The sequence below is a fragment of the Trichoplusia ni genome, chromosome 3 (genome assembly GCF_003590095.1).
Source record: "Trichoplusia ni isolate ovarian cell line Hi5 chromosome 3, tn1, whole genome shotgun sequence".
NCBI lineage: Eukaryota > Metazoa > Arthropoda > Insecta > Lepidoptera > Noctuidae > Trichoplusia > Trichoplusia ni.
Window position 1 is genome coordinate 120,261 of NC_039480.1, and position 16,106 is coordinate 136,366.

Sequence of the window (16,106 nt, forward strand, 5' to 3'; positions counted from 1 at the left end):
TCCTTCAAACCGTTTCTTTTACTGTTTTAACAGTAAAGTTTCGCAAATTTCGCACGACCCGTTGCAACAATTGAACGGAAGCGAATTGCACAAAGATAAATCTGTTCCCTGCGTAGACAAGGCTTCAAACAGCGGTACTTATCATGTGGGAATGCAATGCTCTACTTACCAATGCACTCGTTATATGAGCTTCTGTAAATATGAAATTAAAATTAACTGCATTTTTTAGGTATACTGTAGACACTGATGATTTGAGCTTTCATTCAATATGCATGCTGCGTGTTTGGTAATTACAAAAGTAAATTATCCATTTTTCAACAGACGATGAAGCTAACAAGCTTGCAGCATGAAAAATAGTCATTCGGTGCATTTTGCAATTCAATTTAAACGAATGTCTTACTTTTTGGGTATCTTGGATAACATACCAGATATTCATATAGACAGATATCGGTGATGTAAATTGTATAAGAGTAGTATGTATAATTATTATTTCTATAATCCGTACTAAAGTCGACAAAAAATAAACAATATCTAATGTCAGTATTGCGTGAGCTTTAGAGACGAGACAATTCGTTGAAACATAAGAATGTTTGGGGTTTCGTAGACTGTACAAGTTGCCCGATGGCACGGCATCGGTTAGATAAAGATTTATCCAGGAATGTGGACGCGCGGGACGTGGCCGGCTCGATCGTCGCCATTCCACCGTTAACGGCTCACCTGTCTGCCTTCCACTTCCCTTTCTCAGAAAAAATGGAACCATCTCTAATGTAACGAACGCTGCGTCTGACTTCTGACGCCACACGACACAGGAAGACAAGCCTTATTAAACGTCTAGTTAATTAGCCGAGTATTTCTCTAGCTTTAAAAATGTCTAATTGTTTCCTTAACTACCGTACTCCTCACAATAGCCACAAACACAGCACCTTGAGATTTTAGTGATGCAAGTTTTCGTGTGCATTCACTCGATCCTCTCAAAATACATAAATAAACATTTCAAAAGCCTTTGTTAATTCCTTTCTCACAATATAAAACAAATTTAAAACTCCAGATAATGAGACTGCACAATCACACGCTACCTGTCTGCGAATCATGTTTTTGCCCAACCATTGTTTGCAAATATGCAAGAATTAGTTCTCACATTATATTCCGAAATTGTGGAGATTGCTTCGAAATGCTTGGTTGCGAACTGGCAATTATAATAATTATTTTGTTATTGCAACTAGAATATATTCGTTCAACTATAATATAATTATAGGCGGAAATCCTAGTTAACAACGACCTTTGACATTAAGACGCGGATCAGCGGATCACGGTCAATGGCACGCGATGGTATCCACGGCATGTTTATCGAGCACGTATGTTATCATCTTGTTTCAAGTCACACGAGCTTTTATTATTAGTCGCCGTTGTTTTTTGCCAATTGAATACTCGTAGTAGGTACAGGAAGTGCGTGTAAGTATTCGGCTCGTTGAAAGGCCGAACGACAATACCGCCGCAATTCGGTGAAGGTGGCTCGACGTTTAAATTATAATAACTGTTATAACTTTTGCCAGCGCCTGACGTATGTATATGGTAATCAACAACCTGATTGGAAGTACCTTTGGGCACGATGATGTCATTGTTATAGATAGAAAAAAAGCCATGGGCGCACATTATTGATTTCTCCATCTTATATTCGCTGTGATCGTCGTGTGCACTTTTATTGCAAGCTTGCACTGAATGCAAATAAGGTTATTCTCGTTATTTTCCCATGATTTATTACACTTCTGTGCTGACTGGTCACATTAGTCGACTACCCGATTAGGACATTTGTATTCGTTTTGCAGATGTGGAGGTCGTTCGTCCCGGTTCTCGTCTGATGTTGCTTATTCTTTTGCATGCCGCACTCTGAATCCTGATTCCGCTTGCGTATTTGTATTAACACGTTGAAAGCACTACGCTTATAGAATATATTACTTAATAGAGTTTAGACTTGGAAATCCCCATTACACACAACTGGTTCGTTTACCTTACAACTTTCCATCACGCGGAAGTTTATCGCGGAGCGGGCTGACATTGAAACCTTACGTACTACGTCGGAGTCCTTAAAAGTTAAATTGGTTTTGTATTCCTAAATAGGTAGTCGAATTTAAGACAAGCATTACGTGCCCAGAATGGGAGTAAGCAAGTGCCCAGTCGATAACCGGTCGATGTCGATGGGCGAGGATGTCGCTGGCAACGTTCCCATAAATTCCGCGGAATCGTATGAGATTTATAATGGCGGCGGCGTAACGGTGGGCGCGCCGCGCATGCCGAGCGCACGCGCCTACGTGACGCGACACTCCTGATAGTCACACACCACCGCGGCACCGCCCCCACTCGCGAGCCTCTCACATCGATTAGTATTGTGCCCTTTATGGCAAGCCGCTAAACCTTTTCTAATTGCAACTAATAAAACCGATGAAATAAATATTTACTTTTGAAAGACGATGTAGTAAAGCCCTGCTCTTTGTTGAACATTAGGTATTCTCATATGATTGACTTGCAGATGAGTTTGTTGTGTGTTTACCATGTAGACGTGTTTTATGCTGTCATTCTGAGATTTATGCTGTTATTTACTTCTTAACAACATTGCACAATGTACCTACCCGTACCTTCGACTAACGTAACAATGTAATGTTTTCCTATAGGTAGTCACTAGCCTCGAAGATAGGATTGGCATAAAGTCAATAAGCCTAAGTTATTTACATTATACAGTACTCGAGTGTTCATTTTGCGAGATCAAATGTATCTGTGACAACTGACAACTATTTACATTCCATCTGTACCGCATAAAGCAAATTGATTTCGCCCCCGTGTACTTTCTAGTTACTCCATTTCGTAGTGTTGGCTAGTAAAACAGTGGGAGTTTATTGACTCGTCGCCGTAGAGCCGCCCGGCATGCGGCAGGTTGGCGGATGTAGGTGTCCGCAAATATTGGCACTTGCCTAATTCGCCAAGCAAACGCACGTTTACCTTATTACCTAATCGACTGGTTAATTTAATATTTTCGTTGTCACCTACACTCACCTTTAGGATCAACATTCTTCGTTACTTAATTGCGGTGTAGGCGTAGTCATACGACGTCCCACTGACAAGAAGTCGTTACTATTGAATGGGACAGACAACTGTCAACAGAATTAGAGATAGTCTCGATCGAGGATTAAAGATAACGCCATCTTTCATAACAATAACGTCGTAAGAGTTCATTGGCTCTATTATAGTCGAGTTAGAAATGACAACGTCAGAATAATTTATTATTATGACACGAGTAATGTGAACCATGCATTTTGCGGTGAGTGCGAGGCACGGCGTGTGGTGCGGGCGGCATGCGCCGGCCGCGGCGAGGTCGCGATCGATGCGCGTGCGCAATATGAATGAATGGATCCCCCCCCCCCCTGCACGCCATCCGCGCGATCAATGGACCGCACGTGGTGATCGATAATGCGCTAATCTAAACTAGAATACATTTCTCTCCGTTGTTTAGCATTCAATTTTAAGATGTGTAAATTCGATATAATCGTTTGTTGGAACCGGCTTCTTCTATTGGTAAATAGAAACTTAATGATACTGTTGTATAAAAATTACTTGATTTGACATTTAGTTTAATCATAATTCGTGAACCATTTATAAATAATGACCCGCCGTCGCCTGGCGCTCGTTGACAATAAGATCAATCTGGAGCATTTATCTAGCGGTCGAGTCGATCACTCGTAATTGACGGCTAAATGCCCTATTAGACCTGGTCACCATAATTGAGTGGCCGGCGATTGCCATGATACAGTCGGAGTAACGCCCGCGCCGCGACACCCACGCGCCCTTCTATCGCTTCAATTACATCTTTTGAGTTCTAAATTTGTTTTCTTAACTGTAATAATAATCAAGCACCTACCAATTGAATAAAAATACAATAAAGTCGATTTCTTTCATTCACATATTGAGTTATTGGCGCGCCGCATCCATGGCACCGTAGAAGGTGATAACGGGCGACCGATTCGAAGACTTGAAGCCCTTATTGGGTAACTAGCGCAGCCATTGTGGGAGAGGCATGGCTAACGCTTGGGCGCAGTGTTTTCCGGCCATATTCAGTGGCCCTTATGAGGTGACAACCATATCAAATGGTCAGATAATATCACGCCTTGTTTGGCATGGTTGAGGTGGCGAGCTCACTGCGACGCAACGGGCACGACAAGGTTATAACTCTAAACCTCGGTATCCGATGTATCTTAGCTGACTAATTAACGCTTCTATACTTGATTTTGCAACTACCAATTAGGAGGGGTTATTCACGTCGGATAATAATCAGAAGGCATCTACTGTCTACTCTGTTCTATTTGTTATGACATCACATACTACTTTTATCGTGAGGCCTCATTCACGTGCTAATGAATATTCTATTATAATGAATCACAATCAGTTCCAATAGTATGGGTGCGTGTTCTAGGGGCTCGGCGTACGCGCATTCTACTATTGCGATTAGACGCTAATGAGTCACGCCGGATTTACATATGGTCAGCGGAAAATCAATGAAGGCCAGTTGAGGTCGTTCCTTCCATGGAACTCCAAAGTCAATTAAGACAGACCTGTGAATGGTTAGTAATCCTAAGAATTAGTTTCTGTTCGGAATCGTACTCAACTTGCTAAAGCTTGGTCATATGCGTTCATAATAATGTTTTTCTTCATTTTATTGACAGACGGTAAATGTCAGCGTAACTTATCAGTGTAGGTGCTAATGGACACAGACAAGCCTTTGTCTGCACCATTTAATATCCGAGCCGATTTGTGTCCACCCTTTGGAATTTTAAGTGGTCTTTACTCGTAAAATTAACCGGTCCTTAATGGACCTTTTGAATGGACGGAAAAGAATTTTTAAATAAGTATAAACCATCGGCCAATTTTATGATGGCAGGCGTAGGTTCCTCAAATCTTCACTCATTTGGAATATTCGCTCCGGTTTTGGCTCAATTGATACGGTTTCAATTTCTTGTAATGAGTTCTTACACTCATACTTTCACTTATTAGTAACGCACGAGTATCGGCGCCATTCTTGTGAGAATATTGAAGTCAATATATTTGATCGTAACTGTTGTTTGCTATTTCATAAAATCGAATGGTTCAATTCGATTTGCAAAAATCTTAAAGTTAAACTAAACATAATTGCTGACACATTGCTGGAACGTTATTTAACCGAACTATTATTATGATAGGTTAGTATGAATTGGTTTTGCAAGCGAGCAACGTGTAGAGGCATATTGTAGATGGAAGAACGACACGTAATGAAAAAATATACCGACAGCTAAAAATCTTAAAGGATGTGTAGATATTGTCCTGACAACCACATAACAGATTTAAGATCTTCTCGTCAAACAAGGAGTTGTTAATACGTTGAAAGGTATTCGTGAGAACTGGAAACAAAGCTCTGTTCGTCGACATTTCTAAACACAGTCGTGAAACTGTCAAATCGTCACTTGGTTAATGGGGCTCTGTCATCGAGTCGACCCCTTTAAACTGTCGTTTCCTCACTTCGAAATGTAATTTCGTTTATTTTAAGAAGGATACGGGTGAGAGCTTCGTCTATATTTAGGTTGGATAAAAAATGTGATTATGGTGATTATTCGTAGTTTGAGGCGACAGATGTGTATCAGTGTAAATGACATCATAGATAGATTAACCATAAGTCAACGCTAAGTAGTTTAACTGCCGGCAGGATCAGAATCAAATGCTATTATATATTACATAAATATTGTTATTTTTGTTCGTATAAAATCAAACGCGATATAAAAAAACTGAAGCCCTTTTACCCTTGCCTCTCAAAGACAAAAAGTTCTCAAGTGGCATACATGCAACTGTCAGCATCACTGACAGTCGTATTGTTTACTCAAATCGAGGATACACGACTGACACGCATCGTGTGAAACCGATGGCACCACTCAAGACGTATCATGTCGTCGTGTAAAAAACTCACTTAAAACATTGGGGCGTAGGCGTAAAGTGACAGATGTGCTCAAGGGGTCGTGGAATGACCGTCGTTTAGTTTAACTGCTGGCTTCCGCCAAACGGTGTTAGGTGACACATAGTCCGCGTTGCCCTTGCACTTGTTACACGCGCACGGTAATCATCTATGCACACCTTCGAATGACGTTAATCGTGATTCATGTAATTGTCTGTATGAATTTTAAATTAAACCACACGCTAATTTGTTTATCACTTGTTTTTTACCTGAATAGACTAGAGACTATGTTTACTTTGGCATGCTGTGTAGCCTGAACGGCTAATTTAAATGTCAATGAAAAAGGTTACAGTTGATACCTAAATCATGTAATTATTTTTTTATTGGGCGTTTCTATTTGTATATAGGATTTTGATTGTTTGAAAGTAAATTGATGACCTGATCTTTTGTAAATAAAGTTGCAGTACCTAGTTAGTATGTTAATAGTAGATATCATTACAATTAAGTTCAGTACAATGGTATGCTAAACTACTTGTCCAAACTCAGTAAATAATATTTTCAAATTACTTTATTAATTTCGTAACATCTACGTCTCACATCTAGATAGGTATCGATCGAAATGCGTCTTAGTTTTAAGGAATTTGGACTATGAACTGTTTTGGGAGTGAGCGAGGTGTATCAGATACTGTTTATTATTTCCGACTCCCGTAGTGCACTTAGTTTCAATATAGCAAATATTTATAATTCCGTCATCGCCCGTATTCGCTGCAAGAAGCTTGTAAATATGTACGTTCGTACTACCGATACATCAGAAGGCATTTTTTTGAAGTCCGGGAAGCGAAGTGAATAACAGATGTTTCCTTTTCATGTATGTTGCTGTTTATACACCATTTTTATTTATAATCTATAATGTTAATGAATATGATCCTCTATTCCCGAAAATGAACGGAAATTTACTACTGATTTGAATATTTCTCTCCCTCGTCACCCTCTTAGAAAATTGATGAGTGTTTCAATAAGATATCTATAAATAAGTTGTTTAAGATAAGCCTGGAATTTGTTTTTGTCATCCGCTTAGTTTCCAAGAAATATTTTATTTTCGTTTTGCAGTCTAGAGATTTTGAAAGAAACAATAGTATTTCGGATAATTATTAGCATCGGTGTACATTTACTATCACTTTTATACTATATAGTTTTTCAACGATTATAATTTAGCCTACATGCTACGTCGTAGTCATCCTCGTATTATGATATATGAGTTTATCGCAAATCCCGCGGAAGCGCAGCAGTTGATCTGTGGCGTGTCGCGGCATTTGTATCTCCTCCCGTATCCTGCGGACGGAAGCGCGCGGATGTTGCGTCACCGCCCGGAAATAGACGCCCTCTGTGTCACCGCTCGCGTCACGCCACTGTCCACGACTACTCCGCTATCTACACATGATGTGTGAACTCTGACTTCACGGCGGCGACGCTCAGTCACCACCACTCTCAAAGTTACATGAACCCGATAAACACACAAACCTTAACATGTAGGGCTACGTGCTTATCTGCTAATGTCTTTAACCAAAAAACTTCTAACAAATGGTTCCTAACAAAAAAGTAATGACAGCGATCGATCTTGCCTCTGCCTGTAGAGCTCGGTAATTATTTCCAAACGGAAACAGTTTCGAGATAATACTGCGATTTATCCTGTCCTACGTGTATCCGCCTGCGTATTTGCTCCACGACGCGCCCTTTCCTTTCCGTGCAGATATCTCGTTGTTTTCTTGGACAGGACGTCGGTGCGGTACAAAATAAAGTCAAGATTCGATGTTCGACACTAACATAGCACTAAGTTCCAATATTTATGACTGCATCGAACACTTAATCAGCGACAGGAAGATGTTAACCGTCCGCTCGTATATTATGCCAATCAAAATATGGTAATAGCCGGCCAGGGGCTGCTGAATTTACTTGCGGAATCAATTTGCCCCCGTGAAATTTATGGCCGTGTTTCCCCAATTAACTGGCAATTCGGTGGCTTCGATTATTTCGCATAAAATGTGCGGGCGACTCCCGCATCCGGTGATTACGTCGGGCGCATAATTTGTGATGCGCTTGTGTAGTCGAACTGAGCGGAGCCGGCCTACGCCTGCTTGATTTTTGTTAGATAAAAAGCAAAGGGTTCTCTCTGAGGTCTGTAACTTCGATGTACTCGCCTTACTTGTTGTCTGTTTTTATTGTCGACTCTTTTGCACCTGCGCACGTTTTGTGTTTCATGCTGGTACCCGCCGGCCAAGACCTCTAAATGAGATTTTGCCAGCGTCAGTTTTGCTTTTGTTTTTCACTAACATCGACCTGATGATTTTTGTTTTATTTTTACGCCCGTATGCAAATTAGCTTCATTGAATATGCATCTGATTGGAAACGTTCATATTAAGTTTTATGTAGGTAACTAAGATAACATGGCTGAGAAGTGTTTCATATTAATATCATAAAAAAGGTTTGTGATTCCTTCCGTCTTTTTGTATTTTTTTTTGTCTTTAGGTCCCTATTACTTTTTTGCTTTTTTAAACGTATGATTATAAACAAAAAGTTGTTTTTCGTTGCAGAGTCGGCGGGCAACGTCGGCGTCGTCGGGCGCGTGCCGGCTACCGGATGCGCCAGCGGCGACATAATGTGGCTTCTTGATGAGCCTAATCAACCTTATGAAGGTAATTATTATATTTATATCTAATTATTGGAAATCATGCTAGTATTAATTCTGAATTTAAGCTTCCAAGAGAATCTTCTTTTAAATACTATTTAGTGCCTGTTAATTAAGTGCTTTGACCATTTTAATTGGGTGTTTCAGACTGTGAACAACTGCTATGTTTTCGTTACTACAATGGCGAAGGCGAGGAGTGCGCAGCGGAGTCATCCGCTCTTCCCGCGCGGTTCAAGGTGGATCTCAAGAAACTGCCTCTCCGACTCAGAGAGGGAATGTCCAGGAAACGAAGCGGCGACCAGGTGTCGCCGTTTTCCTACAACAACGAGAGCTTCGAAATGAACTCGGAGAATCCGCCCCGCGTCGAGTTTGTGCCCGGCACCAGTCACGAAATCAAACATCTCAGCGATAACGTCAACAAATGCTCAATTAGTGCTTTAGAAAGTAACGGGAACAATCTCGAACAAACAAAATGTGATCCTAGTAAATCTCTAGTTAGTAATTTAAGCCAAGAATCTCAAAATGTAAATAGTGAATCTCGAAGTGCAACAGACTGCCGACCGACGTCATCAGGAGTCAAGAAGAAGTGCCCCCCGCCGGTAGACACGGGCGGCGGGCAAGCCCTTAATGGCGTCAAGAAAAAATCTATAGTTAATAGCGGCTTTGACTCGCCCACTTCTCCAGGCACAGAGTATTATAAAATATGGTCACCAAAGAATCCTTGCAAAATAATGAAGTTCGTTTACGACGTAGAGAGTGCGACTGTGCCCAGTGAGGCTGAAAAATCTCCAGTACCACCCTTACCGCCGAGACAATCGCATAAACCGCTCGAGAGAATGCACGCATTATCCCCGCCACAGGTACCACGACATAGAAAGCCAAAAAAATTAACAAAGCCAGAAGACGCGTTCAACTTTGAATTGATAGACACCGATGAACAATTCTTTACGGACAATAACATAACCAACTCATCCACCCTACAAGGAGAGCTTAACGATTTTAAACCAGGCGAATTTTACTCGGGCAATCAAATAGCAACTTCATCAACGGCCAGTTTTTGGAGAGGTGGACAAAATGTTGCGCCTTTAGCGACACCAGAAACTGATGGCAGCTTGTGTGAATCAACTATTTCATCAATGAAATTATCTAGGTTAAATGAAGAGAAGAGATCAAAAGATGTACCTGATGGCGCGCCTAGCGTTAGTAGGAGTAAGATACTGTTTATAAAAGATATAGGTCCTGATAATTACATAACGACGACGTTCGCGCGGAGAGACAAGCCCAGTCCTCCTAAAGACGTGGTCGATGCTGTTAGCCAAACGCCAAACCAAGCCAAGTCTGAAGAGAAAGCTCAACACACATTCATAAATGATATTAGTAATCATTCTGAGTTTGAAGATGATAACAGAAATCAAATTGAAGAAAAAGAAATAACAGTATTAAAAGGGCACAAGCCCCTTACGAGGCAAAACTCAGGACGTGCAACACCTACAATGATGACGGCGTTTTTAAACTCATCTCAGTTGGAGCCATTTATGTCAAGAGAAACTGACAGTTCAAATGGTCAAAGTTCTTGTAATTCATCACATTCTACATCACCTGTCGATGAATCACATAAAATGATGCCTAGTGTGGGTACTATGATGATGAGCCGGAAACATTCTTGCGACTCGTCAACGCCAAAACATTCTAGCTTACCTAGGCACTTGCTAAAGAATCTTGGATGCGAGGGCACGCCTAAGCATTCGCCTCAGAAGTCGAACAGCGTGGAGAGTCCGGTGCGGCCGCACCCGCGCGTGCTGACCCGCGTGGCGGCGCTGGCGGGCGGCGCGGGCCCGCAGTGCCCGCCCACGCCCACGCACCACGCGCGCCGCCCGCGCCCTGCGCCGCCGCCCGACCTGCACCCGCCGCCCGTGCAGGACGCGGACGACAGGCTACACTCGGAGAACTTCGAAATGGTCGAGTTTACAAATGAACTAAGAACTTCAGAAATCAGATCGCCAAACATGGAATTTGTAAACAGCAATCACTTTACGATAGTACACGCAGGACCTCCTGAGGACGTAGTGTTGAGGAGGCCGAGACCAGTGGAAGATATTGATGATAACGACAACGCAGTTGCGTCACCGACGCCACTGCGGCATATGGCGGGAATAAGATTACCATCAATACCAGAGAGAGCTTCAAGACAAATGGCTTTAACGGGAGATTTTCCGGCCAATATGATCGGAGGGATTATTGAATGCGAAGAACCGTTACCTGCAGGTGTGTATACCTTCTCTAAGATTTGAAAAACTAAACTAACAAATTCATATTTTTGTCAACCCATGTGTTTTATGTTTCAGGTTGGGAGGCTCGCATGGACAGCCACGGGCGCGTGTTCTACATCGACCACATCAACCGTAGCACGACGTGGCAGCGGCCCGGCCTCAACGGCGCCGCGCCGCGCTCGCCTGCGCCTGAAGTGCAGCGGCGGCAACTCGACCGCCGGTATGTACCATGCATTAAATGTAGTCCCTCTCATGTGTAGGTACATGCTGAGTAGCTCAATGTGTACTCATGGATAGATACCCCAGTTTTACAGCTTAGGTGTACAAATGACGTACATTACACCAGACCTAGTATTGGGTCTAGTTTACTACACCCTACCATATCATACTTTAGTTTTAAGAACCATTATGAATCGTCCAAATACTTGCAAGGCCTTAGACTTTTGGGGGAAAAATTGCTATCTTTTCGTTATTCAAGTGAACTTATGTCTGACGGTCTACTTGTTCTCCCTGCAGCTACCAGTCCATCCGTCGCACGATGACGCGCACGCAGCTGGCGGGCGCGGAGGCGGGCGCGTGCGCGGCGTCGTGCTCGCGCGCGCCCGACCCCGCCCCCCACGCGCCGCACCCCGCCGCCTTCTTCCTGGCCAGGCCCGACTTCTACTCCATCCTGCACATGAACCAGGTCAGTACACGGCAGCATATGGGGAGGCCTATGTCCAGCAGTAGAAAGTCCCATAAAAAAGCTTTAAAGAATCTCAAAGCACAACTAGAGCTTTCGTTATTCGTAACAATTAGCAGAACGTTTATCGTCACAGAAATCACCACGCTTTGACCTCGGAATGGTTAAATTTAATGGATATGAATGAATGAATACATTTAAAAAACTATCACAGTGTTTCCTCTATTGCAGGAAGCGTCCGCCTTATACAACGGGAACTCCACACTGAAGCACATGATCTCCAAGATACGCCGCGACACGACGTCGTTCGAGCGGTACCAGCACAACCGGGACCTGGTCGCACTCGTCAACATGTTCAGCGAGCCTAACCGGGACCTGCCGCTAGGATGGGACACCAAGCTCGACAGGAATGGCAAGGTAAGACAGGTTTAGGATGCCATAGATTACTAAAATTCATCCAAAGCAGATTTGAGGGAGAAAACGAACTCTCTTATCTCTACAGTTGATATGGAGTGGAGTGTCTACTCTACTCAAGAAAAACATTAAATATATTTTACAGGTCTTAATATGGATACCTTCTTGACATAATGTTTTCAGTTAGGATTGTTGATTGGATTGGGTGCGGAAAGCAGATGATCGGGTGTTCTGACGCAAACTTGCGAAAGGCCTTTGCTCGAAATTGGACAACAAAAACTATATAGTATACGTATATTTCGTTTTTTTTTAAGGACGTCTCAGTGTATTAAATGACTATGTGTTATCGTCCGATACATGTACCTTTGTCGTACCCCTCGCAAAATGAAATTGACATGGGAATCTCCTTAGTGTTGAGTATGACAATATGTATGACGGCAGCGTTTCTTCGTGGACCACGTGATGCGTCGCACCACGTTCATCGACCCGCGAGTCCCGCGCGCGACGCCCGCCCCCTGCGCGGCGGCGCTGGGCGGCGGCGTCTACTCCCCGCTCCTGCCGCAGCGGCGCCGCCCGCTCGCCGACGTGCCGGTCCGATACCCATACCTACTATAGCTACAGGCACGGATCTTGAGCGCTCGGCGGACGAGTAGAGATCGCTTTGCGCATCCTACACTCATGACAAAATAAAACGCCAATCTTGGGCCGTCTTGAGGTGCATGCACGTGCAGCAAACAACGAATTTCAACCAATCACTCATGACGGCTATGACGCGATGCGCTGCGGGCCAATCACTGCACTTTATCCACTTCATACCGCAAAAGGGATTCAAAAAATCACTTCTGCGCACGTGAAGGTCAGCCCTCAAAATCCGTGCCGGTACCTATAACTTACAACGCGCCTTCCATCATCGTCATTCTGTTTTTTAGACGCATTTTGTGTTTTGTTTTGCTTTGTCATTGCACTGTTTTTTTTGTTGCAAAATGTATTGGAATTTATTTCACTTTTACATGTCAATTTGTGTTTTTTGAGGTTAAGGCCCTGATTTGGCAGTCCTTAAAATTCCTTGAGATTTTTTCGTAGCTCCAGGGTTAAACAAATAAATTGAAAAAAAAAGAATAATTTTCATTAAGTAAAGCAAGCCAGAGAGTTTGCATTATTAACTTTCCTGGAAACACTTAAAAAATATGTTTTAGTAATATTTTTATACATACATAGCTCACATTCAAATGCAAATCTATTTTCACCGTAATTGTAGTCTGTTTTTCGGTTGTTTTGTTCACTGATTGTTAATTCATGAACCGTACCTATCCATTATTATTTTCTTCTTTAGTGGCGATTTTTTTGTTTTCATTGTTGTGTATGTATTGCCAGCATTTTCATTGTTTTGTTCATAGCATGGTTTTACTATTGTGTTGTCCTAGCATGTTTGGTGCACTCAAATGTGTTCGTTGGCCTGTTTGTTTGTGTTGTCCGAGCTTGTTTTGTTTTCGTTTTGGTTTTATTTATTTTTCTTTTTGCCTGGATTGTATTTGTGATTTTTGTTTTTTATTTTGTTGTCAATGTTAATGGTCAAAATGAACTTAACAGGAAACATGACTAAAGTATGTTGATTGTTTATGCAGGCACCTACTCCACCTCCTCGGCCACCGCTATCAGCTGCAGATGCGCAGGCGCAGAACATGCACCACGAAATTCCCGTTGCGTATAATGATAAGGTAAAATTACGCTTGCAGTTTTGTTAAATTTTGCAAAATAAAAGCAACATTGCTTTCTCGTAATCCCAATCAACCGCTTTAAAAAATTATTAGGTCCATTCCGTGCATGTTATAAAGTTCTTTTTCGTAAGGAATTGTTAGTTAGGGTGAAATCTGTGCCTAGTAATGGCCTGTATCTTGCTAATGATGATGACAATTATAAAACTATTTTTTTTTGTTTTTTTGCCGTTTGATTGCATAGAGCATTTATGAAATGGCGAGCGGTGAGCGTGCGAAGTTTTGTCCAATTTTCTTGTTCAAAAAATACTCCTTTATGAATAACCAAAAGCTATCTTCAACAATCAAACATAAATTTTCAACAGTATATCTGTCTCGCAGGTAGTGGCGTTCCTCCGGCAGCCCAACATAATGTCGATCCTGCGCGAGCGCTGCGGCTGCGGCGGGCGCGCTGCGCGAGAGGTGAACAGCGTGCGCGTGGAGGGGCCGCCCGCGCTCGCCAGGTACCAGAACGACGTGCAGCTCACCTGCCTGCCTCAGGTACACACGCTAAGACGACACACTTACAGGCTTTGCACGTGGAACTACATGAATCAAGGCACCTAGCAACTGTTTTAAAGTTTCGACTACGTTTGCGGTTGCTGTAATTTCATGGCAATTTGCAGCAACTTTGTGGGAGGGAAAAGGGAGGGTGTGGTGTAGGTAGTTGTCTGTCGCTTTGTGATTGATAGTAGATTAAACCAGCAACTTTGAGTATCGGTAATTATTAACTAACTTTACCGTCATCGATTACAGCAATTGGAAACCGTTGACAATTATTTGAATCTAAATTTCGATTTGCAATTTCTCGCTATCCGGTGTGATAGTTGTCAGTTGCTAGTTGCTGGAATGCTTGTTCCATTTACAAAGCGCCTTAGTTATTCGTAAGTTACGAATTTATTAATTTATATCTATACCTACATTCCACTTTGAAAATGACAAAAGAGGCGTGTTATGTTTAATAGTATTTTAACCGATTACAAGTGTTTACCTTACATAAGTTACATATAACTCGGAATATTGGTACTTACCTTTAACCTTTCAATTCAAATCCAATAAGAAACTGCGACAGGCAACTAAATAAACAACGAAAGAAGAACACTTTTTGTTTAAACGTTTAACAAACAACCAAAAACCTAAGAGAAATTTCTGACGGTAAAAAATATCCCTTCACGAATTTTTAGTTTACCAATATTTCCAACAGATGCGTTAGTGGTCTTAGAACTAAAACTGTCTTTGTTTAAATCCCTCATTCTGATTATAAAAAATATTGTTATGAATATAATACCATATACCGATATAAGGTTCTAAATAACACAGATTACAATATTATACAGGCCGGGTAATAAAACTACCTAAAAAGGGTACTAGTCCGAATTTAAATCAACGATATTAGCCCGTAATCATAAACGTCTAACTCGAGATAATACTAGGTCGATACTAGGTAAATAACAGTGAATTAAGTCTTTATATGCTAATTGCGATGTATTAACTTAAATATTAGTGCAAGGTGAATAGTTATTAAGTAGGGGCTGAGGTTAGCGCGGAGCGTAGAGAGCGTAGATTAATTTATAGAAAAGTAAACCAACCAGTAGTTAACCATTCACAGATTTTCCCCCAAAACGTTAAAAGTATAGAATTCATCATTGCACTGGACGATGTAGGAGCTTTAAGTTAGCCTGTATTAATATTCTAGCATCTGTACACTCGCACTACTTACTATTCCAAGAAAAAGAAAAAATGTACGAAACGTGTTTAATACACGTTTAGCTTAGCTTTAGTATTGATTTTAAAATCATTTTATAAATAAACCATCACAATCATACAATTATATTACAAAAAAAAAAACTTATTATTTCACTGTATATGTTTGACTATAGGTCTTATTAACAAATGCTCCAATTCCCTAGCATAAAACTTGTCCCAAATGACCAAAAAATAGCCACTGTAGTTCTAAACACGATAGTTATACGCGTTACTCACTAATACATTTGTAATACCATGTAATTCGCGCTGTTCGTTACCGGCCAGTAGGCGGCTAGGTGCCACTCAGTCTGTTTGCCAATGCATACATTCATACATGCTATTCATCTGACTGTATAACCATAATTAGGTGTGTCAACAGTTAGTTTGGTCCAATTCTCTTGTTAGAATTGGGAAATTCATTTGACTCTCACGTCTCTAACTTTTATGGTACTTTTTAGAGTTTTCGATAGTTTGAATGATTTCATTATCTTGTTCCAAACGCATTTGGGAAAATTCGTAATACCTTATTTGAATAATTCATCATGTTTTATTTGTCTTTTTTTCAAACATAAATAATTGCGGTATT

At 41.5% G+C, this 16,106-nt stretch overlaps 1 protein-coding gene across 1 annotated transcript in view; it reads left to right on the forward strand.

Moving 5' to 3' along the window:
* LOC113508779 overlaps window positions 1-16,106 on the forward strand; it is a 50,674-nt gene that overhangs the window by 25,106 nt on the left and 9,462 nt on the right. Inside the window, exons 2-9 of the mRNA XM_026891878.1 lie at window positions 8,560-8,661; window positions 8,802-10,919; window positions 11,000-11,144; window positions 11,441-11,609; window positions 11,838-12,023; window positions 12,462-12,611; window positions 13,646-13,738; window positions 14,117-14,275. Coding sequence (XP_026747679.1) covers window positions 8,560-8,661; window positions 8,802-10,919; window positions 11,000-11,144; window positions 11,441-11,609; window positions 11,838-12,023; window positions 12,462-12,611; window positions 13,646-13,738; window positions 14,117-14,275 — 3,122 coding nt within the window. The remainder of the gene's footprint in view (window positions 1-8,559; window positions 8,662-8,801; window positions 10,920-10,999; window positions 11,145-11,440; window positions 11,610-11,837; window positions 12,024-12,461; window positions 12,612-13,645; window positions 13,739-14,116; window positions 14,276-16,106) is intronic.